This window comes from Neopelma chrysocephalum, unplaced genomic scaffold, assembly GCF_003984885.1.
Source record: "Neopelma chrysocephalum unplaced genomic scaffold, ASM398488v2 Primary Assembly neopelma1_119, whole genome shotgun sequence".
NCBI classification, from domain to species: Eukaryota; Metazoa; Chordata; class Aves; order Passeriformes; family Pipridae; genus Neopelma; species Neopelma chrysocephalum.
This window is the reverse complement of record NW_020897781.1, coordinates 923,488-951,242: the sequence shown is the minus strand read 5'-3', so window position 1 is coordinate 951,242 and position 27,755 is coordinate 923,488. Positions and strand designations below refer to the sequence as shown.

Genomic DNA, 27,755 nt, shown 5'->3' with positions numbered 1-27,755 from the left:
CTTTTGTACGTCTGTGACTCGCAGCAAACCTCAAATGACCTTTTGGATACAAATATTTTTACCTGCTTCGGCCGTTTGTAAGAATGAACCTCAACATCCCTTTTTTTGATATTTAAGCCATAATTGTAAAAATAATCTGAATTTATTTAAATAATAAATTTTATTACTAAAAGGTCTGTTTATGTGATGGTTTGATTAGAATCTGTGTGGGGACAGCTCTGTGTTGGACTGAACCAAATGGTAAAAAAGAAAATGAACATTACCTGCAGTTTGTGGCAGAGAAGATAATTTTCTGCATATTGGTTGTGTGGATGTATTACCCTTCCCTCTTTGCTGGGGGGCTTGGGGTTATTTATTGTTGGGATTTGGTTGGTTTCTTTTAATTAGAGTGATCTTTTCATGCACTTATAGAGGGATGAGCGTGAAGTCATGCTTAGGTACCTATAAGGCACAGGGTGTGGAGGGTGAGAGGAACCAGTGATGGAGATAAGTTTGGGTGGGTGATTTAAAGACCTCAGGGTTCAATTCAGCTATTTTGTAGGGTTCAGTTCAGGTATTTTGGAAGAAGGACAATAACTTGGGGTAAAAAACCCAAAACATCATTGCAAGGAGCTGGCACTAGCATCTTGTGGTGTATGGAAAGCACTGCATGATGGGGGTGCTTCTGCCTCCTGTGCTCTGCCTCTGAGGTGTCCTGCAAGATTTTCTGCTTCTGGATGCTCCCACCTGTTGCTTCTGGCAGTGGGATACAAGTGTCAAGTCCCAAATGCTTCCTAACACAAATGTTGTTTTGTGTGAGAAATTTGGAATGGGTTACTGTTTAACTGGAGGGATTTGGGGAAGGCGCTTGTAAAATTGCTGTTGAAAACAGAACGAGTTCAAATTTTATGCAAAATGTTTAAACAATTTATTTTAATTATTCATCTTTTCCAAACCATTAAAATGAGGAAGATGTTCTGGTGAGCCGCCTTGTAAACCCGAAGCTGCCGTTGGTGCTGCCGTTGGTGCTGCCATTGGTGCTGCCGCTGGTGTCTTCAAAAGGGACAGTTTTTGTCTCCAATACAAGGCGGTCGTGCCACTGTGAGTAGACAAGTGTGTGAGTGTCAGCTCTTTTAACTCTAAATTCATATGATCTGCCAGGCTGCAGGTGATGGATTACGCATGGGTTGGAGATGACTTCCTGAATCCGACTGTATCCTGGTTCTGTCTGACTGTCATCTGTCATTAACTTAATCTCCAGTTGCCATCGTTCGAGGTGTGACTCTTGATTTTCATTAATCCACTTGAGCTGGGCCCAGTTCTGGGATGCAAATGACTCTCTCCGATCAAAAATTGGTGGCTTCTTTGTATATAGAGAAAGACTAATGTGAGGGTGTACAGCACCTCCAAGAATTACCTGTGACACCAAACTGTGCTTGACATGGAGCTTTCTTGGCTCTTCCAAGGCAATGAGTTTACTGAAAAGCACAGAGAGCTTGAGCACTTTCTTTACAGTCAAGTCCCATTGGGAGAGGAAAGTTGCCATGTCACAGGTCTCTACGTAATGGCTCAGCTCCTTTCGTCCTCGATCCAACTGTTCCAAGAGCTCAGTTAAAAGTGCCAGCTGGATTTCAGTCTGGTTTTTTCCCACCTTCTTAATCTTCTGGAGTTGGCAGGGGCTTGCGATTTGCAAGATGTCAGCGCAAATCATCATATTGTTCTGGTCTCTCACGCACAGGTGTCTGGGCTCAATCTTCAAGTAAAAGTAACACTTCTTCAGAAGATTAAATCTGTTCCAGTGGTACCGGAGGAGGCGAGGGTTCAGCTCATTGTGAAGGAAATCCAGAACAAGGTTTTTATTTCTCATGTACTGCTGCACGGTGGCATTGTCTTGCCCTTCTCTGGTCGCCATACTCTCCGAATTGGTTTCAGTCTCATTCAAAACCTTAGCCATGCTTCCAAAGCTTGGGTGCTGTGTAGGAAAGCAGCAATAATAACATTAAGAACCAAAAGAAAAGCAGCTGTGAGGGAGTATGATCATGGCTGTGACTCTTCTCTCTTAGTTAAAGCTTAGCTTATGTAGATGGGAAAGAACTGCTAGACTAGATGTAGTTCCAGAGGAATTTTCCTTCATAGTTGTGTGGTTTCTCATACTTTATATTGTCTACTTATATGTATTCCAACCATGGCATCCTTCTTTCCCTCCCTTTGAGAGATTCTACCTCTGCTTAATATATTCACTGACAGGAACTATTCTCTGAGACACTCTGCCAAAATTTCTCCCTATCTTATTATCTTCTGTTTCATTCTAATTAGCTGCCTTTGTACTCCTGTAAGCAATTTCTTTCCATTCTTCTGCCTCTCTGGAGATGTCTATTTTTCTCTCTTTGTAATCTGCCAGGCTGTTGAGGTTTGAGACCCATCTTCTCAGCCAGTTCCTACAGCTACATAATCACCTTGGTGATTCAAATTAACCCTCTGCCCCCATGCGAGGTGGTGCACAGCAGGCAGAGCAACACTGAGTGTCACCTCACGACAGCTTCCAAGGGGAATTATAGTGTTTTCCTCGCACTTCCACCTTCAACAGTGGATTGGCAGTCATAACCTGACTATGTTTTCAGTGATGTACTGCTTTCCCTTTCTTTGGTTTTATTTTGCATTATCCCAGATCATGATGCTTTCCTGTAGAATGCTCTCAATCTATGAGCAGTGTACAGTAAGAGAATGAAACACATGTAAAGCATCTGCAAACAGTTCGATGTCAGGATGTTTAGACAGGGATTCTTGTAGCACTATATCTGCTGGCTTAATCTTAGCTGTTTACCAGGGCCTGGAGTGACAGGACAAGGGGAATGGCTTCACACTGACAGGGGGCAGGGTTAGATTAGATATTAGGGAGGAATTCTTCCCTGTGAGGCTGGTCAGGCCCTGGCACAGGTTGCCCAGAGAAGCTGTGGCTGCCTCATCCCTGGAAGTGTTCAAGGCCAGGTTGGACGGGACTCGGAGCAACCTGGTCTAGTGGAAGGTGTCCCTGCCCATGACAGGGGGTTGGAATGAGATGATCTTTGAGGTCCCTTCCAACCCAAACCAATCTGGGATGATTTCATACTTCATTTATTGGCAAAGATGTGCCCTGACTGGTGGTGCCCTCTGAGCCAAGGTGGAAGGTGTTTCTCTGTTGTGCTTTAGCTGAAGTACCTGTGGCTCACACAGTTTATGTACCACAAACAGCAATTAGCTAAATAAATGCCTGTGTCCCTGTTGCCAGTGATACTGTAATGAGAACTCAGCTGGACACTGAGGTGGTTTTCACAAGCTGAACACACTTGATTTGAAAATGAAATTGATACAGAATTTTGAAAGTAAGATCTAACATGTGAGATTTTAATTCTTCCATGCTCTGTAGAAGCTAGATGGTGACAAACACATTTTCTTTAGCCTCATTTTCGCTAAATTCATAACGGAGCTAATAACATTTCCTCATAGGAATTCCAAGCGTTTGTAAACCTTGTAGCTGTCTGGCCCCGAGCTGCACCATGGTTTATATACTAAGTCACTCATTTGCAACTTTTTCTCTCCAAGAGAGCTGTCATCTAAAAAAAACACAAAACAAGCTGTATTTCCTTTTCGCTTCTTTTCTTTCCCTCCAAGAAAACCACCTAAACCAAGGCAGTGCCAGCTCCCGGCATCCCGTAGGGAGCAGCAGTGCCAGCACATGTGCCAGGTGACATTCCCCGCTCTTGGAGGGATTTGGCTCTCCGGAGCGGTTTGTTTGCCCACAGATCGAGCTGTCATTGTGCTTGTTTTCCCTTGCTGCTTTTACATACATATTTTTCTTTTTTCCTGCCAGGAAGGGCTGGCTGTATTCCCTGCAGCATTGCTATGCCTGCAGCCCGGGGGCGCGGGGGGGGGGGGGGGGGGGGGGTGCAGTCCCCCAAGGGGGGGGCTCTGTGTTCACCCAGGAGGGGTCGAAGTGGCACGCAGGGGGGTTTCCCCCTGAGCCCCGACCCACCTTGTCAGGCCCCCGGAGGGTGTGTGCAGGTGCCCCGGTCCCGGTGCGGCCCGGCCGGATGGACCCGCGGCCCGGCCCTGTCCGGCCCCGCAGCCCCGCAGCCCGCCGCCGTTGCCATGGCGACCCCCCGGGCCCGGGGAGCTGCGGCTGGAGCGGCCCAGGACCAGCCCCGAAGTCCTCCACACATTCCCCCTCCGCAGTTCACAGGATCCCAGATTGGTTTGGGGTTGGAAGAACCTTAGAGCTCCTCCCCGTTCCACGCCCCCGCCTCAGGCGGCGATGGCAGTAAATCCCAGTAACCTCCTTCGCAGCCGCCCATTCTGGTCCCTCGTACCTTCGCCTTCGCATGCTGCTGGCTCGGGGACACCGGGGACACCGGGGACACCGGGGGCACCGGGGACACCGGGGACACCGGGAGTCGTGAGGAGAGCATGTCTGCTCTGCCCTTTCAGGGAGAGGTGTCTGCTGTGGCTCCGAAAGCGGTGACACAGGTTGTGCCCGCTGCTGCATCACAATGGCATCGTGGAACCAGGGAAGCTGGAAACGTAGGGTGATGGAGCCATGGAATCAGAGAATCATAGAATGGTTTGGGTTGCAAGGGACCTTAAAGCTCATCTCGTTCCAACCCCCTGCCATGAGCAGGGACACTTTCCACTAGACCAGTTTGCTCCAAGCCCCGTCCAACCTGGCCTTGGACACGTCCAAGGATGGGGCAGCCACAGCTTCCCTGGGCAACCTGTGCCAGTGTCTCACCACCCTCAAAGGAAAGAATTTCTCCCTAATATCTAATCCAAATCTCAGAAAGCAGGGATGGTTCTGGGGTATGAACAGGACCTTCTGGGCTTTATGGTGTGCTGCGAGTGAGGGCTTTTTTGCTCTCTGAGGGCAAATCTTGCAGAGTCCATCTGAGGCCAGACACCAGCACTTTGCTCTCCAGAGCGAGACTGAGGCTGTTTCACACTGTCAGGAGTTTTGTTAACTTAAACACATAATCCTTATTAAAGGGCTATATTGAAATAGGATATAAACTGCTCCGTTAAGTGCAGCAAACTTCCTTCTGGGGAAGAATGATTTTCCTTCTCTGCTTTCCTGTGGGACCCGGCTGCCCAGTCAGCTGTGTTACTGTGGAGAAGAGAGTGGCTTGTCTGATTCACAATGGCAAGCTCCATATCACAACTGGTGAGTTCATCAGCAAACTGGACAGGCGTCCTGGGCTGAAGGTGCCCTTGTACTCCCTGCTATTAAATCTTTGGGTCAGGGCTTAGCCTTAATGCTGTCTGGTGTGCTTAGCTGGTGCATCTCTCCTGAGCTTTTTTAATTGAATGATAGGCAGGATCCATAACGCCAGCCCTGAGCTCCTGCTTGACCACCAAGGGAGGAGGTGATCTGTCATTTTAAGAAATCAGTGCATCTTCTCAAGGCAGCCAGAGCTTACCATTTCATTTCACAGCTGCCAAGAGATTAACTATGCAATTGTCAGGTGTGATTTGCTAACAGCCAAGAGAGATACCAAATATGATTGAAAGCAGGTTGATGGCCTTGCTTGGGGGGAGGGCCAGTGGAGATCAGTATTTGGTGATAATGCCAAATTTCTGCAGGAAATTAATGGTCATGCTCATGTCATGGATCTCGATCCTGTTGTTCAGACTGTGTGTGCTGGGAACTGGAGGAGTCCTTTTCCCTCAGCCTTGGTGGTCTGAGGGTATGAGAAGAGACCTGTGGAGGTCCAGCTAACCTTGCCTCCTCATAAACCTGCTTAGAGTCTGCAGCTGAAATGTTAGTGTTTTCCGTCATTTTGCATCAGGGATCAATTCAACCATAGGATTTTATAGCATTCTATGAATCTCTTTGAATTAATACACATACAAATGTGTTTGAAGCATTGAACACCACGTACCCCTTTGCCTTCCCTCTCATCAGCTGAGCTGTCTCTGTGGCAGAGCTGACAGCCACTGTCACTCCGTTTGTCACTCTGGCTGTCCTGTCCACAGCATCAAAATAAAGAACTTGTTAGTCCTGTCTGAGATCAAGATATAAGCAGACGATTGATTTTCTTCCCTCTTCTCATTAGCGAGCTCTGACACTTAATAAAACATATATTTCCTCAGCCGGGGTAAGCAAAACACCCAGATAGTGCCTGTCAGAGCGGGTTGGGAGCAGGGATTAATCTTTATGGAAAATCAATAGCTGGAACAGAAAAATTGGCAGAACCCAAATTAAAAGTCGCTGGCAATTTCTGTCTTCATATTTCACATCTGCATTTCTGAAACAGTGATTTGCTGCAAAGGCAAAACAGGGGCAGGGATGGGGGTGAACTCTGTGCCTGGTTCCTCTTCTGCTGCTTCCTGGCGGGTGGAGGTGGATGCCAGGTTTGGAGCAGCTGTTTGAGCAGCACCAGGTTCAAAGTGATCCCTGTCCCAGGGCAAAGGGCTGTTCAACACTGACCTTTCTGAGAGAGGTTGTGTCCTCACAGCAGCACTGTCTTTAAAGTCTTCCAGCATCACCACCTCCTCCAGGGTCCCTGACTGTGTCCCTGCAGCCCCAAAAAGCACCCATCCCTCATCATGCTCACCTGGCTCCGTGGGAGCAGGATTCTCAGAGCAATATAAAGGCTGCAATCCCCATCATCACAAGGGTATGACTGATTTACTCACTGCTTGCTCCCAGTTTCACTGGTGCCTCAGATACCTGAAATAAATTATACATTCCAGATAAATTCCAAATCTAAATCATCGCCACACATCAGTGAACTCGTGGTGTTCGTCAGACTGTGATTCAGAGGCTCACTTTGAGAAGGAAGAGGAATGGAAGTTTTCTAAGGAGCTGGGGGGGGAGAGAGGGGAGGAATTGGTCTCCTGGGATGCAAAAGCCCCAGCTGGACCAGGGCAAGAAGGAGGTAATTGTGTCCCTGAGGCAGCAATTATCTCCAGCTCATTACACCCACTAATGGCACCCAAGGAGGGAGCCCCAAAGCCTGGACCTGCCAGAGTTTGGAGTGGCTGTTTGCATACAGCAGGCCAATAAATTTGGGGATTTGGAGGCTGTTTTGAGGCAAAAATCTTCCCTGGTCTGAGCCCAAACCCACCATCTGCTCCTCCAGAGCCATAGTCTGTTAGCTCTCCATCTCACATGGATGAATCAGCCCAATGCATTTGATCCCCCAACAGCCTCCAAGGAAGGGCAGGCTGCAAACCCCCAGGGCACGAGCATGGGAGCTTTAATTTCTTGCCATTGAAGACTACAGTGACTTGGGGAACATTTATCCATGTTCCTCAGACACAGGGCCAGTACTGGGACAAGTCTGTGTCACAAGGAGGGATTAAGGCTCACGGTGAGACAATGACCTTCTTGGGTTTGTGGAGAAGGGGAGCTGGACCCTGCATGGCCAGTTTAGTGCCCTCACTGATTCCCAGAAGGCTTTACAGAGGGGGCACAAGCACCTTTCGTAAGACCACAGGCACTGGCCCTTCTTGGGTTTAACAGGAGTGACTGTGGGGCTGGATCCGTGTGGAGGGAGCAGAGTTGGAGCCTGGAGCGATGTGCCAGGCTCTGCTGCTCGCAGGGGTGCTCACCCTGGGGCCTCATCCAGCTCCAACGCTGGGGCAGGGACTGTGGCACCCATGGCTGTGATCTGGGGGGCTGATCAAGGGGGGCTGGTGGAGCCACAGTGCAGCACCAGAGCAGGGGTGTCCTCTGAGAATCCTGACAGCCCCCAGCTCTGGCAGCAGGACAGAAGGGTAAAATCATGCCCCTGTCATCCTATCCATCTCTGCCTCTTGCAGGCTGGTCCCGGGGGAAGTGCAGGCTTTGGCAGCTCTAAGTGGGGTTGGAGGCGGATGCAATTCTGGAGAATAAGATTCCCTTGCAAAACCTGTTAAAAAAAAAATAAAAAAATTAAAGTTCTTGGCTGAGAAGCTTGTTTAAAGATCTTATCTCTGGCAGAGGAAATCAGTTTTTAATTCCTTCCCTTGCTGCCTCTCAGCAAGTGCTGGGTCCCCAGAGGGGCACAGGCCATTAGCTCTGTCAGGAAACGAGCTGGAGAAGCAGCTTTTGTTCATGGAACTGAGACTGACCTGAAGTGGCTCTGGGTGAAGCTGCTGCCTCTGCCACGTGTGGTCCCTGCTGTGGGGAGAGTCAGGTGGGGTGCAGGTGGAGTGGACACCCTGCATTCAAGGCAGATAGAAGGCAAAAATTACCTTTTCTGAAGCCTTGGTTGGAATCAGGAGGTGGTTTGGGCGATGCTGCTCCCCCTGCTCCATCCCCGGGATCCCCCCGGGCAGGACTGGCATCCCCAGGGCTGCCTGGGGCTCTGCAGGGGGAGGGACGGGGTAGCCAGGGCCATCCCACACACACTGGGGGCTGCACTGCTCCTCATGCATGGCTCTCTTGAGCTGGTGCTGGAGAGCTGTTGGGATACTGTGTGCATTGGGATAAAAGGTATTTAAAAAGTGACATCTTGGTGCCATCCATGGCCTTATCCACTGTGTGACAGAGCACCAAGGCCGGGCTGTCCCTGTGCCAAGGACCACTGTGACTGTCCTGCCACCGAACAGGGGTACAGAGGGTGAGGAGGGTCCAGGCTCCTGCCTCTCAGTGCGGTGGTCCATGGGGAGAGCCCCTGCTCACTCAGCTTCGTCCCTTGTGTTCACCGTCACCTCCACCTGCATCTGAGTCATCTCCCAGCTCAATGGAGTGTGTGGGCTTAGTGCAGCTTTAGCTGTTCATCCTCTGCTGTGCTGGAGCCTGACACGGGTAAAATGGAGCAATTCATCAATGCAGGGATGAGGCGGATGAATGTCCTGTGCCAATACAATGGACCTTGTTCTCCTCCCACCAGCTCAGGCAGCAGCGGATGTCACTCTGGCCCAGCGAGGGCTGTTGAAGTGGCTGCTGCTTGAGGAGCTCAAGAGATCTTAAAAGAAATATGGACTTATGTTTTGTGCTGAATGACTTATTGCTTCAGCTGTAAAACACAGTCTTTGTGGAGAGGAGGCTCTTGAAAAATGTTCCTGTATGCAAGCAGGGGAGAGGGAGAGCGAAGCCATGGCGGCAGCATCTTTGCTCTGATGTTAAATCCCTCTGGGATGAGGTTGGCACTGGTGCTCAGGACTGTGATTGGCCTCGTGGCCATGGTGGCTGCCTTTCCCACCCTGGCCCTGCTGCCTGTCTGTGGCCTTTCCCACGTGCAGTTCTGCACCCGCACGTGCCCCCCTGGTCCCTGAGGAGCGCAGGGCAGGCGGTGGCTGCCAGGGTACTTCTGTCAGCTGTCAAGTACTTGAAGCGCCTTTGTGGAGTTCAGCAAACCTCTTTGCATGCGAAATAGGAGGTCTCCAGAGAGCAAATCCAGAGTGAAACATCTCTCCTGGTGACTGACACCAGCATCTCTCGCTAATGATGCTTTTTGGCTGTCGGCTGTGCAGAGTGGTCACCTGCCCTTACCAGCTCCTCACCTGCAGCACAGCAGCACACGTGCAAGGCGACCAGGGTGCCCATCCCAAGCTCCTGCTGGGGTTCAGTTTCACCCCATTTGCAAGAGATGAGCTGGGAGCCAGAGGCCATGGCGCTCACATGTGTGTCTGCTCACAGAGAAGCGTGGGATGCCATGAACCTGGAGATTGGCAACATGATTCTCGTCACTGGTGTAGCTTAAACAAGTCTTGGAGGTGCAGCAGCATTTGAGACAGAGATTTTGAGTGTGGCTACATTTGGTGGGGCACAGCAGTGTAGCAAAGCCGCTCTCTGCAGCTGCACTTGATGCCAGGACAGGGACAGTCTTGGGGCGTGTTCACACCAGGGGCCAGTGTGACTGGAGCTAACATGGCTCCCTCTCTGCCCGCAGCCAGGATGCTCTTGGCAGGACTGGGGGGAGATGTTTGAGCACCCAGGGTTGCCCTCACAGTGGGTGCCACACAGTCAATGCCTGATAACCAGCTGGAAGGTGGAGGGCTCGGGGGAAACACGGCTTGGGCCCCCCTTGCCGGCTGGTGAGCGGGGCCATCACTCCAGCTGGGGTCGACCAGCCTCACTGCGGCCCCACTGGGCTGAGAACATCCATTTTCGGTGCCTGTCGGCAGCGATTAGGGAGCACAATGCTGACGGGTGCGCGGGGGGAGCCCAGGGCCATGCGGCCGGCGGTGCTGGGGCTGCCGCAGGGGGGGTGGCAGGGGAGGACGGGCCGCCCTGCACGTCCCAGCGCGGGCGCTGCCGCTGCCTCGGGTCGCGCGAGGCTGCGGGGCCGTTATGCAAGGGCTGGCGAGCAGGGCCGCGTGGCCCCGTGTGCCGGGACATCCTGTGTCCCACAGGACACCGTGTCCCACCCGGGGTGGCCCCAGGCTGCTCAACACCTGTGGACATCACCCACAGGAAAACGGCTGCAGGATGCGGCTCAGCCTTGTGGTGCTTTTCCCATCATGGATGTCGATCGCGGCACTGGGAGTCCCAGCTGGAAATGGGGCTACGGGGGATCCCAGCTGATGTGACCAGCTCCGTTTTGGTCTATGCATCTGGGATTTGGGACAGAGGATCTGTGCAAAGGGAGAAAGTGTGGCTGATAAAGCAGCAGTTCTGCTGGGCACTTTCCTTGGTGGGTTTGTAGCCTCGACAAGAGCAGAAAGCCAACTGGGTGAGGGGGTGCTTATCCTCTCTGGCTCCCAAATGGGGCTGCTGGGGAAGTGGCCAGACGGGAAGGAAGGGGCAGGACAGGGAGGTGTTTTCATGCAGGCAGAGGTTCCCTGTCCCACTAATTGCTGTGGCCTAGTTGGGTGTCTGCAGCAAGAACGGGGCTAATCCTAATCCAGGGCGAGGATAAAGGGCCACAAGCGCCACGTGCCAGAGAGCCACGTTCTGGTTGGCACTGGCCACCATGCCTTGGTTTAGTGCCCTAAGCCCCAGGGTCAGTCCAGCTACCCTAGACCAGGGTTAGCTGGACCTGCCCTTTGGGATGGAGTCAGAGCTGCTCCAGGGCCTTGGTCTGCCCACTGCTGCCAGGGGACACCCTTCCAACCCCACTGCTGCCAGCACAGCTGAGGACAAACACACAGAGCTCATGTTTCAAGTTGTGTGGCTTTTCAACCCCATCAAATAGCTTTATTCACACAAACGTCCCTTAATTTACAAAGCCTCTGCCATTCATACACATCAGGGGATCCACAGTGTTCAAAGAACTTAAATAGAACGTCTCATACCAAACCCGAGTAAACCAAGTACAAAAAATATTTATATAAAGTTGTTCACACATAGGTCCTAGATTACCAGCTTCTGTGCAAAAAAAAAAAAAAAAAAGAAAAATACAGATTCGTTTACTAATATTATCTTTAGTTTGGAGTCTGGGTTTAAGCCTTCTGCTCTTGCTAGCTCAGCACAGGGGCTGTGGGGACCAGGAGGAGTCCACAGCAGGGCTAGGGCAGAGTGCCTGTCCTGGGGGTCAGCCAGCACGCCAGTGGTGTGGCAGTGAAGCTGCTCACCCCTGCAAAGCTGCTGCGTTTTGCTGGGTGAATGAGCTGAAGGCCCATGGAGGGCTGGGCAGTTGCTGAGAAGGGGAAAGGCGCCAGGATGGGGACAGCAAGCACCCCTGTGTGGCCCATGAGCTCTTCCAGCAGCCTAGACATCACCCTCAAAGCTAAAAGCACTACGGGCAGACTACAGAGAAATAATTTGGCAGGTCACAGCTGGAAGAGAGCAGCTCCCCGTGCTTCCCTCCCAGCTGCACCCACCACCCCAGACACCCTGGAGTGTGAGATGCTTTTGGACATGAAGGGCCACACTGTGGGATGTGCCTGTAACCAGCCGAGGAGCACAGGAGCTGCTGGCACAGCTCTCCCTATGCCAGCGGCAGGAGTGTTGGCTGCATCCTGCTGCTGAAGGATCGGGGGCTCTGCTTTCCAAACGCTGCCCTGGCTGATGGGATGGGGAGAGCTGTGAAGAGTGGAGTAAAGCCCACAGCCTGCTCCTGCAGCATGGCCGAGCCGGCACAGCACTGAGCACCACACACCCATCCCGTGTCAGCATTGACAAAAAGGAGACCAGGAGCCCCCCTCACCCCACACAGCTCTAGTGAGGCTCGGGCAGCAGAGGCCTGGGGCGAGGAAGGAAAGTAGCAACGGGTTTCCCTGTTCTCCTGACCGGCAGAAAGCCCAGGGAAATGAATCCCAGTTTGTGCCCTGAAGTAGCCATGATGCTGATCATGTGCCATGATGCTTGGCAGGCTTAAACCCAGACTCATACTGCATACGGAGGAGACAGACACCGCACACAACGGAGGATTTCCACGACGATGGTAATGCTCGTTTTACATCTTATTGCTCCAGAAAGGCTCCGGGAGCCCGTGATATGTGAAGGAGCTGGGTCCTGAGGAGTAAAGGAAGACCACAGGGGTAACTCTTATCTGTCACTAGCACTGCTGAACCTCAAACACAGCAGGAAGGGGATATGGGGAAGCTAATCTAACCCCTCTAGGCTAGAGCCACCTCTGCTTTCCTCCCCATGGACCAAAGCTGGCCGGGAAATCCCCGTGACACCCGGCATGATGCCGGCGGTGTCAGTCTTGCTGCAGGCTGGTGCAGATAACACGTTTCCCAATCCTCCTGAGGCTTGGCTTGTTCCCCCCACCCACCCCACATCCCTCTTGTAAACAGCAAAGTCAGAAAGTAAACAGTTTCATACAATCACTCCCCCGGCATGGGCACTGGCTGGGGCCGCACGAGCCCAGAGGGCGACAGGGTTCTGCAACAGGGGCCTTGGCTCCCCCCACACTGACCAGGTACCCCCTACCTGGATGCCCAGCTTCACTGCAGCCACAAGAGACAGAGCCAGCCTGGCCCAGGCTGGGTAATGGGCTGCAGGCTTGGTGTTGCTTTCTTAAGCTCGGGTTTTCCCAGCGGCGCATCCTAATGCCAAGAACATCCACAGCGGAGGGTGAAGTTCAGCCTGCAGGAGCTTAGGCAGGTGAGGCCAGATAGACCCACCTGGCAAGAGAAGCCTAAACATCCTCCATCCCACAGCACATGCAGGTTTGAGCTGTTCCCTGTTCCCAGCTTGTTCTAGAGGGAGTGCTGGTCTGGGCCAAAGTAACTGGGAGGAGGGATGTGGGGAGCTGTAAACACAAGGCAGGTTCCTGTATAGTCTGGGGAGTTGAGCACAAACAGCAGCAAAATCATCAGGGAGAAATGCTCTTAAAAGGACAAACTAATCAGGGAAACATCCACATTGGCCAAAGGCTAGCAGCCCTAGGACTCCTCCTGGGAAGTGTTTGCTAAATCCTAAGTAAGGCACTACGGTCTAGCTCACTAACATCAAGCTGCTTTAAAAACACATCTGCAATTCAAAAGCTGAGGTGGAGATGTGTGGTTTGAAGATGGCCTGAAACAGCAGTGGACCAAGAGGACTGACCCTCCCAGGGCCTGCCGGGCTCATTCCTGTCCCCAAAGAGGAGCAGGAAGCTGGCAGCTGGCTGGAGGCAATGGTCCCAGGGAGCAACCCCACTCAGTGCCTTCCATCCTCACCTCCTGCCTTTCAGGCTTGGTATTCCTGCTGCTAGGAAGCTCCCTTCAACTGCAATGAGACACCTGCTGAGGTGCCATTCCACCAGGGAAAGCCCTGTGAGCAGGGCTGGGAGGACAAAGCCCTCTTAGTGCACCCGTTCAGGCCAGGGTTCGGTTAGAACAGTTGTAACAGTCAGGAGCAAAGGCTCTGCCAGGTGGTGGAAGGATGGGTCCAGTGATCAGGGCACTAACACTGCACTTGTGAGCTACATGGTTCACTCTCCCCCTCCTCAGGGATGCAACACAGAGAGCTGCAGGACAATCCCACCTGGCTGCACCCCACAGAAGCATCCCTAGGGAGAAACACAAAAGCAGTGTGAGAACAAGGGCTTGGCGCTGAATCTGTGCTGTCTGAACCTTCACAAGTCACAGACAGACAGTCTGGAGCCTCTTGGTCCTCCTAAGAGGGACTTGGCCTTCCTGCAGCCACAGCCTTAGCTTTGTGTCCTGGAATAGATGTAAAAGAAGAAAGAAGCCCCTCCCTCCTTTCTCTGCTCTAGCTCTGCCTTAGTCCACCTGAATTTCCTCCATTTCCATTCATTCCCATGAGGTCAGCAAAGTACACTGAGGAGATACACAGAGGTGCTGCCAGTTAGGAACCTTCCAGTGATGACACAGGAAAGCTGCAGCCTGCACACAGGCAAGGAGCAGTTCCCACAGCCAAGGGGCTCAGGGGGATCCCCTCCTGCCCATGGCCATGGTCAGCTCCAGGCTGAGCACCCCAGCAGCTTGGGAGCATTGCTGGGTCAGACCAGCCCTCTCCCCAAACCACTGCTGGGGGATTTAACCTGGTGAGAAACGTTTTAGGTGGTTCAGAAGCTGCAGAGTGGAGAAGAGGTGGTGCTTTACATTGCATTTACAGTGAGCAAAGTCTAAAGATCATCAATATAGGGGCAACCCCAGAAAAGGAGTTTAACTACAGGCAAGGAAATCGAGTATTAGCTGTTCAGCCTGAGGTTCCAACTTCCTTACCTGAGCTGTACTGTACTGTAACCCACCCTGAACAGCAGCACTGCCTTTTGCTTCCTGGAGATCATTAGCTAGCAGGGAAAAGTGTCCCATGAGAGGCAAGAATCCAGCCCATGAGCCACTTAGGCCAAACCTCCTCCTCTCCCCAGCATTGTTCCTAAAAACTAGAGCTCAGCATTAAATAGATCAGAGCAGTGGACTGCTTTGTGTTTCTCTTGTATGCAGATGATGGCCACCTGAAAATGTACTCAGCAGCTCCACAGTTACCACTGTACAGAGAGTACCAAACATCATAGTGAAATCCAGCTCAGGGAGAGCAGAGGTCTCCCCACCACAGCAGCAGATATGCCTTGCCAAATGGCTTTCCAGCTTGTTTATCCTACTCTATCCTAATGTCAACTGCTCACAGCCTGGGCAGCACCCACCTATTCAGGAGCTGCCTGGCTATGAAATTATTATTATTTAGCTGCTTGCAACATGTGATCCAAGAGACTGGTTTTTCCTAAAGCGCTGCACTCCCAGTGCGAACCTCGCCATCACTTTGCTTCCATTTTCCCTAGGCTAAATCAATAGCTTTCAACCAAAATTGTGCCCAGCTGGACTCAGAGTTGGTGCCTGGCAGCACACCTCAGTGCCAGGTCACCTCCTTATGGAATCACATCTCTAGAAACATCTACTGAGTCAAATGGCAGCACAGGAGACGTGGGGAGGGCTGGGCAAGGGCAGCTCCACTCTCTGGATCTTGTTTAAAGGTCTCATCAGTGTGACAGCTGCCAGCTTGTGCTCTTCCACAGGCCCCTGCATCCCCCTCCCACACCCCCACAACACCCCTTCCCGACACAATAAAGTAACACCCAAAGATTTCACATTGCCAGAGATCTTCTGTATTATCATCTTCCCTTATCTTTGACTTCCTCGTTGCATGTAAATAACGGAGATTATGGGTCCCTGGTAAATAAACCTGTAAGAGAAAACAAGAGAGGAGAAAGACAGGTTAGGTTTGTCAGTGATTTGTTCCAGTTGCTACACTGTAACTCCATTGTGGCTGCTGGATGGAAAGGGTGTAGGACACCACTCCCACTGCCTGCCCATTGACCCCAGTTAGTCCAAAACGGGTGCTGCCACATCTCTCTACTTCACAGTGCTTTTGCTATCGATCCAGATAGGAACTGGGCTCAGTTTACAGTCAGTTCTTTCCCAGAGGGACTCAGCAGTGCATGGAGCACACTGTCAAGGTCAGCACACATCCAGCTGCCCCAGCGCAGGGGCTGAGCTGGGGTGGGCTGAGCATCGCCCCATCCCACAGGGCTCCCTGCAGTGACAGCCCTGCTGGAACAAGGACAAGTGTTACCATGGCAGAGCCTGGCCTTGAGCATCCACGTAATGCATCCGTGAGCGCTGGCTCCCTGTGCTCCACCAGGAAAGGTGGAACAAGCAGTGATCCTGGGACGCCCTGCACCGCTCGCCCGGTGCGCCAGCAGCAGCTTGGGCATCTCGAGTGGCTCTGCCAGGGGTGGCTAAAATCCAGGTTGGTACAACTGGAAGTAGAGCAGGATGGGTTCACAGCTCAGCCCGCAAAGATGCTAAGCACCAGGAATTTTAGGGAAGAGCAGGCAGATATTTGCTGCCCCAATCCCTGCTCTGGCCAAAGCCCTAACACTCAGCATCCCCCATGGTCCTTGTAGAAGCAGGGGTGCTGTACCCATTCATCCACAGCCCTGGCACTGCACCCACCCATCCTCTCCATTCAAGGACACAGAAATGCTCAACTCCACACATAAGCCACCAGCATTTTCCATCCAATTCGTTTGCAACCCAGAAAATTGCCTGCAGACATCCCACGCAGCAGCAGAGCTGGACCCAGCAAAGGAACAGGACACGCGCACATGATGTCACTTCTGTACTGGAAATACACCCTTCAGGATGCCCCAAACTCCAGAGGAAGGACCAGCAGAGCCAAGGGTAGCAGTTGTGCTGGGAAGCAGTGGTGGCAGTTCCATGAAAGTCTCACTTTGTCACCCCTCCGTCATGCTACACATGGATGGTAATTTTCCAGGAGTTAACATGAGTTTAATTTTTCCTCAAACTTGACCTCCGAGCTCAAGTTATATGGAAAAAATTGGGGGCTGGATTTAGCTCCCCCCTTCGTCAGGGGCAGGTCCTCTCCCACCAGGGATAGGACCACAGGCTCTGCAGAGACACTGAGAGAGCAGCAGGAGAGACCTACTGCAGAAAAAATGCCACTGCCCAGCAAATTACTCCAATCCCTTAGCCCTAGGAAATCTCATTAAAGAAATCCATGCCTGAGGAACACATTTCTAAAGGGAGAGGCTGCTCAGAGCAGAAGGCAGGATCATGGGCACACTCCTTTTCAGGAGAGGTCAACCAAGAGATGCCACTTTTGCAGGCTGCCATCAGAAAAAAAACCCTTCTGTTTGAGGAGGCGAGAGGCACCCAGACATCAGGTCAGGGGCAAACACATGAGGATTTTTCTGGAAGATTTCTCCTGTTATGCAGCTTCATTAGCAAGTAGGGCACTGTTTCTGTTTGTGCTTCCCTGGAGCAGGAGCATTTTCAGGGAGGGCTCTTGCTTGAGTAGCCCTGAGCTCACAGCTCTGAGACCCCACTGACGCACGTTGTTGCAGGAGCTTGTTCAAGAGCTTTTAATCCCTCCTCTGATGCCACTTATAGTTTTAATCAGCTCGAATGTTCATTCAGCATCAGCAGGATGTGAACCAGCAGCCCATGGAGTCCTCACCCAGCATGCAAAGGTGACACCAATGCGTGGGTCTCACAGAGAGGGGAGGTGGCAATGGGGTCTGCATGGCAGAGAGGACTCAGTGCAGGGGAGGGAGAGATAACCCATCACCTTCTCGTGCTAACCACAATATCTGCCCCCGTGTGGGAACACAGAGTACCAGGAAAGGGGGTTGAGAGCCTGATTTATCTCCTGAGCCCTTTCTCACGCTCTGTACCTATATTTGTGATGCATTCTTTGGGAGCAACTTAAATCCAACTGCAGCAGCCTGCCCTAGAAGGCAAAGCAGGGCTGACAGTGAAACACAAACACTAATACATCTGGCCACAGGTGACATGATCCAATTCACCTGCAGGGCTTCATTTCACCCCAGGTAGAATCAATACTGCCCAGAAGAGTATCACCAAACTTTGAGGTGACCTTTTGATGCTGCACCTGCTGCTACGGCCGAGAAGAGGAACTGATTTTGCTTTTATTGTCCCATGGCTTTTGTCCTTGCCAAGATCCACAAACCACATTGGAAACAGTCCAAAGTCAAACCCAACATTGTTTCAGGAATGAAATTGCTGTCCTTAGACTGGCCAGTGGGTAAAACTTGAGCTGAGTGGTACTAACAGACAAGATGTAACTTGATGCAGCACCCCTGATCACCCACAGCTATCAGAGCTGCTGCTGTGTCCCGATACCTCTCTGTCCTCCAGCTCCGAAATTCCACAGGGCAGCAGTTTATCAGCGGGCCAGGAGTGGCTGGGCACAGCACCAGGGAGCTCTGGCCAGACAGACACGGTCATGCAGGGCGAGCAGATGAGCTTGTTCAGCATCAGCTCCCGGTGCACGTTGGAAATGCAAAGAGCAGAACAATGCAAATGCAAACAGCCACTTTCAGCCGAAACTGGAATGATCAAACCCAGTGACAGAGGAGTGCTGGAGAGAACCAGGCTGGCCTCGGCTGTCAGACACCCTCCTGCTGACGGCAGCCCCCAAGATGCTGCAGCAGCCTGCAGAGATTCCTGCCATTCATCTTGAGCATCCACCACAACATCAGACCAACTGTTTCATCCACAGTGAAAATATCATGGAATACAATCTGCCAAAACAAGCTGCCTTCTACACTGATCACAACCATTGCAGTTTGATGTCCTGTGTGAATCTAAACTATAAAGTTTCTTAAAAGCATAGCAGTCAGTGCTGGGCTAGCACACAGCAATCAAGAGATACATTAGCAGGTACCCAGCACAACCCAGCCACTCCCTAACTGTACCAGAAAGGCTTTTGTCCTCTTTGCCCAAAAGGCTTTGGAAACAGCTATAGATAAACTTGGCTTTAAATAAACTTCTGCAGAAGATCTCAGGCTTTATATAAACTTCTGCCCAAGGTGGGGAAGCACAGTATTCAAATGAGAAAGAGAATACCTTTGTTTTCCCCAGGAAAACGTTGCCCACCTCTGCTGGAAGCACTGCCCCAGGGCCACCGGCAGTGCTGGGGAGGAGGGCGAGGAGATAAGGAATCATCTCCACCTCAGGCACTCCCAGCGTCCAGCAGAAACCAAGCCAGAAACACTTTCCTCTCTGAGAACTGACATTTCCTATCTGCATTTTGGAAGAGCAGCGGAGCGTGGAGCTGGCAGGTGCGTGCAGCATCCCTGGCAGAACTAAAGGCAAAGCTGCTGAGACACGAAGCAAAATCTGAAGAGGTCAGTGGCATAGCAAAGAATAAGCAAAAATCCGATTGCCTGGGTCAGGGAGGGTTACAGTTTTCCAGGTTATGACATGAACCAAGGCTGAGCAGGTCTGAACTGTCCTGGGGAAGAACTCACTGCATGACCAAGCTACACGCCAGTGGCCACAAATAAGTTGGAAGGGGTTACGTGAGTTTCTCGGTCAACTAAAATTACCTGAGAGCAGAATTCAGGCCCTGCTCTAAATCCCATTTTAAGCTTCTCAAGCAGGTTTCCAATTTAAGATTTGCATTTAACAGCAGCCAGAGGAAGGCTGATTTGAATGCACTACTACACCAGGCATTAGAAAAACCCCATAGCAAAGCCCACCAAATACTCTGGTGCCCCATGACTGAGGCAGAGGAACGCTCTGGGCTTGCAGGGAACATATGGCTGGTGCTGGGCTCTATGTGGGCCAAGCGGCCACGTTCCCTGTGCCAGGTTGGATTATGTAAGAGCATCCATGGCTGCTGCAGCTGTGTCACGACGGAGCGATCGGTGCAGCCTCACGGATGGAGCACGGATGGAGGGGGGGGCTGCAGGAGGCAGCTGGGACTGAGCAAACAGCCGCAGGGTAGGACTGTCCCCTCGGTGTTTGTTATCCCTTCATGTACTATTCCGCAGATCTGCGCAGGATGAATTTTCCCCGGAGGGCAGGGGCTGGTTGCATAACTCAGCAGCATCATGTCAGCACAGAGCAAGCCCAGATGGCACAGCCTGGCCTGACCCTCGGCAGAGCTGCTCCCACCCCGGACCGGCCCCACGCCTCGCCCTGGGGCACAAGGTGGGGTGAGTGCCTGCTCTTGCCCCGGGGCTGGAGCACACCCTTCTTAAGGGCTCAGATTTCCGAAGATTCAAGATTCACTCCTCTCACACTGATCCCCAGCCCACACTTGCACTGGGACTAGTATCAAGCCCCAGGCAGCAGTGCTTGAATCAGTTACCTCCACTTGAGACCTCAAGGGTGTTAAATATTTTGTGTGTAGGATGGTGCAAAGGGGATGGTCCATGCACAAGTTTGGACAAACCAACAGTGACAGAACGAGACCCACCCAATGGGTCTTTCCATTTCCATATCCTTATTTTTCTACATACAGCACAGAGTGTACCTGGGCACACATAGAGGGGGGATAGGCAGCACATTGTTTTCCATAAGCTCAGAAACACTCAGGTGGGCAGCAATGAGGGGTTTTAACAAAATCTGCCAGAACAGCCCCACCTTCCCCACTACCTGTTGCTGGAGGCTCCCTCTTGGAGCAGGTCAGGCACACAGCCATCAGCTGAAGGCTGGTGAGTGCTGGCCAGGGAAGCCATTTCCTCCCTCTTTGCCCTCTTGTATCCATGGGCTGCTCCAGTCCAGCCGGCTCTGTGTGGTTTTGGGGTGAGGTAGGGGCTGGGAGGCCAGGCTGCAATGCCAGCACCTAACAGGCAGGCTGTCAGAGGTCTCCAGTGATCACTGACAGGCAGGCAGCTCTGCACGAGCCTGAGAAAGGACCTGGGGTAGGAAGAGATCAGCCTCACCCCTGGTAATCTGTAATTCTTCAGTTCCATTGAAATGTTTGGCTGGGAAAATCCCTAGTAACAGCTCCTGTTTACAGACAGCTTTGCAATGTAGGCAACACCTCCCAGTCCTTCCGTGTCACTGGTTAATGACAGGGCCAGTTACCCCACATCCCTGGGGATCCTTCCAGACCATGCGTGACCACCCAGGTCTCAGGATCAGGACCTCTGAGCTTGAGACTATTTAGCTGGGGGGAGAAGGGAGGGGACTCTTGAACAGAGCAGAGCTCAGTCTGAGCACTGCTGTTTTGTAAGCTTCCTTCCTGAGCAGACACAGGTCTACAAACACAGATGCTGGAGGCCAAAGCATCTCCTGGGTTTGGGCCACTGCAGTTCACACCAAAGGGAAGTCCTGCCCTTAACAGGGAAATGAAACAGAGCCACAAGACAGACCCACGTGCCTCGCAGGTGAAAGGAAACAGCTTTGTGCCGAGGCAGATGTGCCACTCGGTGCCTGCTGACAGAGCCAGCTGAGCCCCGAAGTGCCCTGTCCAAGTGTCACAGGGGAGGGGGATGGTGCCAGACAGCAAGGTGCCCCCAACACTGATCACAGAAATTATACACATAGCAGAGGCAGAACTGGCAGCTCCCTCCCTGCCCCTGGGGGAGACAGACGCCCCCAAAGCTTATACCAAGTGCTCACAGGTCTCTCTGCCACACCCCAGCCTGTCTCAGACATTGGCCAGAACCTGTGAAGAGCAGGACTCCTGCCCAGCCTTTCCAACTCCACTGGGCCTTTGGGCAGTGGCAGGACATTCAGCTGCTAATTCTATTTCCCACCTCTACTTTATTTTTGCTATTTTTGCAGCAGAATAGGTGAAAACAACCTCAGAAGCACTGCTCTGATGAGTCACTACAGAAATAGCTTTGGGAACATAAGACTCCTTTGTGTCACTACAAAGTGCACTATGGGGCCAGTACAGCAGACAGATTAAGACAAAAAGTGTGAATCACTTACCCAGCTGCAAAGCACAGCAGTGCCCTGCCCTGAATTTAAGCAGCACATGTAACCTGGTCCATTCTGGTTTCAAGCTCAAAGGCATCAGGTCGATCCTGCGGGTTAGCAGCCAACATGTCTTTCAAGAGCTGCTTGATCCCCTCAGACATGGAAGTCCTGCGTTTCTGAGGGATGTGCAGCTCCATCTTTGGGTTTTCTAGCAGCGCTTCCCCAACGGGCACAATCTCGGTCCCCTGCTTGATGTAGGTCCCCAGCAGCTCCTTCTTGGTCTCGGCGTCAATGAAAGTGATCCTCTCAATCATGGCCCAGATGATGATGCCGAGGGCGAAGATGTCAGCCTTGGCAGTGTAGTGTCCTTCCCAGACCTCGGGCGCCATGTAGAAATCAGAGCCACAGGCCGAGGACAGCCAGTACTTGTTCACATTCACATTTTTGTTCTCGTGCCCACCCTCCTTGCCCCGAGCAGTCAGGCCAGCGCAGACCTTGCTCAGCCCGAAGTCGGCCACCTTGAGCACAGGGGTGCCAGACTTCTCTGTTATCAGGATGTTGTCTGGTTTCAGGTCCCGGTGGACGATGTGGTTCTTGTGCAGGAAGGCAATGGCACTGGTCAGCTGCAGCATGAAGCTCTTGTTGGTCGCCGGGTCAGGTCTTCGGGAGAGCACGTACTGGTTGAGGTCTCCCCCTTCACAGAACTCCATGACGAACCACAGGTAGCAAGGCTCCTCTGCATAGCCCAGGATCCTCTCACCTAACCAAGAGGGATAAGAGAGTGGGTTTTTCAGGCACATTACAAAGTCCATCTAACCCAGGGCAGATAAGGCATGGGTCTGGTTTATGTGGATACAGGAACGTGACCAGGACCTGTCACACTGCAGGGCACCATCAGTGGCACTGCTGTGGCTTCAAGTGCTTTGGGATCCCGTTGAGCACCACACACCAGCACCCCATTTATCCAAGCCACTGCCTGGGAGCCAGATCAGGGACCTCTTCCCAGCAAAGCGCAGTGAGTGGCACCGAGAACACGTCTGCTCCAGTCCCACCATCAGGCCATTCTCCCCAGGCTGACAGCCAAGGGACAGAGGCTAAAGGCACAATTAGCAGCAAGTCTACAGGAGGAAAAAAAGTCAGTTCTATGTGAACCCCTCCTCTCCCACCTGAGCTCTGCTGCAGGAGGCAAAGGCTGGCTCACTCTGCACAATTTACTGGAACTGCACATGGGGAGTAAGTGTTCAAGCCCTGCTGCCCACGGAGTGTTCACAGGCCAAATTTGTGTGTTTAGCTGCATTTGTGCTGGGGGAGCTCTGCCACTTCATCCAGCTTTCATTACGTGCCAACAACTCTTTAACGAGATGAAACTGGAGGTCCAAGCAGCAAACCACGTCTCCTGAGTGTGATCTCAGCCACGCTGGTGATTGTTACTGTTGCTACTACTCAATATTATACCCCGAGCAGCTTCTCCCTTCACCAGACATCAAAGTGAGCTCTTCAAGCTCAGAGCATCTCAGGGTCGATTCATTAAATCTAGGTTTTACTCCATAAACCCTCCTGCCAAGGAAAGGACTCTTCTGCACATAAATTAGATGAGTGGAAAACACAGCAGAATCATATCAGCTAATGGGGCCAGGTCTACCACTGGTGCTCCCTGGGGATGCCAGGGTGCCCCAGGGAGCACTGGCAGGCCTCACCCCACTAGCTGGTGCCAAGATGCAAACCCCACTGCCAGACCCCAGGTCTCCTCCATAGAGCACCCAGGTGAGCATCATTTTACTCTAGAAACTAGCTTTTTTTACCCTCAAGCACCATAAGGGAGAAGCTGGAGGACACCACTCACCTCTGCCACTGCTAACAAATCCCACAGCCAAACTCCAGTGTTTTGAAAGCAGTTAAGTAACTCCACCCATTTGACAAAGTTGGGTTTTGTTTGAGCAAAGCCCTAGAGAGCATCTGGGAAAGCTAAAATCTTCCAGCAGCAGGTAAAGCCAAGGACTACCAGGGACACCCAGCCCTGGGCTGCACTGGTCAGTGATCGGTGTGGGTGGGAATATCGGTTATTTGCACAAACAGTCTGTATCCATGGCTACTGCTATGGAAATTGAAAGCTGCACAACACAAGGATTTGGCTGCACCTCTCTGCCCTCAGCAATCTTCTGCTGAGATTAGGTCTGAAGGTTAAATCTGGGGATGGAAGAACAGGCTGGAGATACACAAGGCACTGGGTGGACTTTGGGGGTCTCATTCGGCTGGAGGGGGGCTCAGCTTGCAAGCCCAAGGGCCAAGTGGGAGCAGCACAGGACAGGCTTGGCTCTGGAGACCAAAATGCTGACTAGGAAAAGCAGCTTCTCTGGTGTGAGCCACCCTTTGGAATGACAGCATGGAAACTGCAGCAGAGGCTGCTTGTCCTGGGAGCAGAGCCCTTGGCACAGCCAGGACAGCCCCAGCTCACACTGCTGCCACCACCACACTTTGCTAAATCCAGTGACATCACAGCAGGACACAGAGTTTGGCTTTCCTGCTCCCCTCTGCATCCATACAGCCCCAACCTGGGGAGCAGGAGGGTCTGGTTCTTCTCTGCTGAGAATCAAGCCATGACTGGGAGCACAGCAGAGCCTCACTCCCATCACACACATCCAGGTGGGAGCATCCACACAGTGCTGCCGACAGCCCCTTCCCAAACACTGGCTCAGCAGCAGCCAGGACCTGTTGCCTCTGACAAGCCAAGGTTTGTTTTTAGCATAACAAAGGCTCTGATTTAAAACTTGGCCCCTGAACCTCAGCAAGCGTGGGGAGGACAGCGACCCACCAGTAACTGCAAGCACCAGGCACTTCAGTTTGGGTGGAGCGCTGCTAGGAGAGGCTTAAGCCAAAAGTAATATTTCCTCATTTTCTTTCTATAATCTGAAAGTGTTTTAGTTGTTAAATCATCTTCCTGCCTTCAAAACAAACAGCTTTAAACATAAAGAGCTGGCAAGCCGCTTCCTAAAGATGAGATGTCAGCGAGCTGAAGCCAAGCAGCCAAGAGCTGACGACAGGCCAGACCTGTTCTCCATCACCAAACCAGCTCCCTGCCCAAACCCAGGATGGCACACACTCACCCTCCATCCTTCCAGCAGCCCCCCACCACCTATCCTGGGAGCTCATTAGCAGCATGCTAACTTGCTTGGCTTCAGAGGGAAAACAAAAATCTAGGGAGAGCAGAGCACCTACTACCATGTGTAACCTCCGACTCCCTCTGTGCAAAGAGGTTGTGCCAGAGAGATGGGAGCTGGTGGCATCGAGCCGGGTGCTTGGAATGATGGCAACACACAGGGGTGATGCCACAGCAGCCCATGAGTGAGGCTGAGTGCTGGTGGCAAGTTGGTGGCCCCACAGGTGACATGCTAGGAAGCAACACCTTATACCTGTTCACTTAAGGGAGCTCTGTCACTGCTATAGGTTAGGAGCAAGAGGGACACACGGTGCCCTGGAGGTGCTCCTGTATCAGGGCTCTGAGCACATTGCACTGGTCTGTGCCTCTCCTCCAGCTCAGCGCTGGGCTTTCAGCTTCCTTTTTACACTCTGCCCTTAAATTTAATTATTCCACATCTCGTTAAAATGATAAAGGTTCAGGTTCCCGTGCTGTAGCTGAGACCCAACATTGCCCGGGTGTCCCAACAGTTGTGCTCCCGATTCAGAAGGTCTTGGATTAATCCTCAACGTGCCCTGAGCCCCAGCACGTTGGCACAGCATCTGCGCTGGCCCGTAAATAGCCCAGCTGCGGTCGTGCAGAATGGCACGGCAGCACAGCTCCACGGGCAGCACAGCTCCACGGCCACCGCGGCAGCCCCAGCACTGCTGCGCACAGGGAACGGGAGCAGGAGACCTGGGGGGGTTCCTCCAGCTCTGGCTTTTGTTTTGGAAGTATTTATCCGTGTCTATCCAGACCCAAGGCTTGGGGAGGCAGCGAGCACAGGCTGCCCTGGCACAGTGCAGCCCCCAGGGCAGGCAGGAGGAGGGTAGATGGAGGGGGAAATGTGCTCTGGTTTGGGGAGTCAAACTGCTCCTGTTCAGCAGGACTGGGGCAGGCAAAGCTCCCCCTGGGAGTTCAGGGAGCTCAATCCCCACCTAGAGATGGGGGCATCTATGGGGCCCCTCCCCACCTGGAGATGAGGCACCTATAGCTGCCCAAGAGCTTTCCCCAAGCCAAGCCACCTCTCCTCGGGGTGTGCAACATGACAGAGGGGGGGTGGGAACCCACCCCTGTACCTGCCAGAAAGAGCTCGACCTGCTACAGCTGGACACACACCCGAAGGGAAGAGTTGGCTCCTCTCCCAGGGAGCCCTGAGTCCAGGCTGCACAGGAATTCGGACACTGCCCTTCCCGGGGAGCCTCCCTTGGGTGGCTGTGTGAGGGGAGACCAGGAGTGGGGCTGCAGGGGGAGAGCCAGGCAGGTCTGGACATGTCCCTCCCAGGGATACAGAGGGGACAGGGAAGGCAGGAGCAGTCAGAGCCACCGGTTTGCTCAGAGGATGGGTCTCAGCAGCCTCACATGAACTCTGTGCCTGGCACAGGGTTTGGGGGCTGCCAATGCCGGGGGCTCAGCTGAGGGGCATGGAGAGACTGAACCCCTGAAGAGCAGACAGGGGCCCTGGCACACAAATTTGGGGAAGAGGGATTGGGGTGAGCTGGCTCTGCCCACAGCAGGCTGGGGGGCCCAGGGGGCATCGAGGGCTCCAGTATTTTTCCACATCTTCACGGCACGTTGGCAAAGCTGGGTCTGACAAGCAGCCAAGAGAGCAGAGGGAGGGAGCATTTTGGAGATGTCACCATCACAGTCATCGGCTGTGACAGGAGAAGGTGACCCCTGACAGCCCCGTGATGCTGCTGAGGGACCCCAGGGGAAAACGGGGGTGTCAGCACGGGCTACAGGCATTGATGCTTCTCCTGGGCTGTTCCCACAGAGCCAGCACTGGGGGAAACAGGGACAGTCCCAAAGCCATGAGAGTTTGAGGGAGCAGGCAGGGCACCCTAACAGGCTGCAGCCTTGGGGTGCTCAGAGATGGGACATCAGGCAGAGACGGGGAGATGTCCCCTTGGTGTGACTGGGGCAGAGGCTGTGAAGGTCCCCAAGGGATGTGTGTGGGCTGTGGGAGCAGAGGGAACCCCAGGATTTGGGGTGCAAGGGAGGAGGACGAGGTCAGTGCTGGCACAGAGTGCAGGGAAGGGCTGGGGGCACCACACAGGGATGTCCCCCAGGGCTGGGTCTGAGCCTGGAGGTGGCAACCGGTTCCCTCAGAAGAAGGAGGATGGGGATGGGGTGCTGCAGGACCCCACAGGTAGGGCATGGGGCTGCAAGACATGGGTGTGGGCTCAGTGAAGGGTGTCACCAGGAGCAGCACACAGGAAAGAGTAAAGAGGACACACAGGCAGAACCTAAGGGCAGGGCATAGGGGGACAGGGTCCAGAATAGGGATCCTCCAGGTGTGCTCAGGGTGGGTGGCACCAAAGAGGGGCAGCAGAGAGACCTTGTAGGGGAGCCCTGCAGGGACAGGACAGAGGTGGGTGATGGGAACAGCAGGGAGCAAGCCTGAAGCAGGTACCCCAGAGGGAACCCCAGGGCTGGCAGGGCTGATGGGGTGCCCAAGGGCACAGTGGGGGGAGCCCAGGGGTGGTTATGCTGGAAAAACAGTGAGTCAAAGTGGAGGGAGGAGTGTTATGAGAGCTGGGGGGAGCTCTGGGTACTCCTGAGAACAGGCACTGCCATGGAAGGATTTGAGCAAGGGCGTGATGGGGAGCAAGGGAGGGCAGCAGCAGTGCCTGGGGTGGGGGATGTTGGAGAAGGGTGTCCCATGGGAAGGGGGAAAACACCAGGATGTCCTTGTCCTGCACGGTGTATCCCAAGGGGGATAAAACCTGGGGGTGGGGTGACAGGGGGGTGGGCAGGAAGACCTGGGGGGGGGGCACTGATGGCAGCAGGGAGGGGGCAAATGCAGGTGCTCAGGGAAAGGGGAGGAGGTGACACGGGTGCCAGGGACAGGGGCCCCAGAGGCCCTGGGCGCGGGAGCAGCCCCGGGGGGTGCCCCAGGATGGGGGTCGGTACCTTTGAGGGAGGTCTCGACGAGGCGCAGGTAGAGCTGGCTGCGCTTGTTGCCGTGGCTCATGCGCTGCCCCAGGCCGTGCCGCTGCAGCACGCACTCCTCGAACCGCACCACGTTCGGGTGCTGCCGCCGGAGGCTCGTTAGGGCCCAGAACTCGGCCAGCGCCAGCTCCACGTTCTCAGGGGCGTC

General features: G+C 53.2%; 2 protein-coding genes across 2 annotated transcripts; both read right to left on the bottom strand.

Moving 5' to 3' along the window:
• Positions 1 to 881: 881 nt before the first annotated feature.
• FNDC11 (fibronectin type III domain containing 11) lies at positions 882 to 4,480 on the bottom strand. Its single transcript, XM_027697370.1, has 2 exons — positions 4,326 to 4,480; positions 882 to 1,951 (listed from the first exon to the last, which is right to left on the bottom strand). Exons 1-2 carry the CDS (start codon positions 4,422 to 4,424, stop codon positions 938 to 940), a joined length of 1,113 nt encoding a protein of 370 aa, XP_027553171.1. The 5' UTR covers positions 4,425 to 4,480; the 3' UTR covers positions 882 to 937.
• A 6,559-nt stretch (positions 4,481 to 11,039) lies between these two features.
• On the bottom strand, positions 11,040 to 27,749 carry STK35 (serine/threonine kinase 35; the record flags this gene model as incomplete). Its single annotated transcript, XM_027697213.1, has 3 exons — positions 11,040 to 15,460; positions 21,493 to 22,240; positions 27,569 to 27,749. Coding segments are annotated over 2 exons (894 nt in total), but the record flags the coding sequence as incomplete, so codon positions are not given.
• Between the last annotated feature and the right edge of the window lie 6 nt (positions 27,750 to 27,755).

Excerpts from the sequence above, each read along its gene's own strand:
- FNDC11 (XM_027697370.1), bottom strand. The coding sequence starts at position 4,424 with ATGCTCTCCTCACGACTCCCGGTGTCCCCGGTGTCCCCGGTGCCCCCG. Across the intron at positions 1,952-4,325 it reads AGCAGCATGCGAAGGCGAAG|CACCCAAGCTTTGGAAGCAT; the intron begins GTACGAGGGACC and ends TTTCCTACACAG.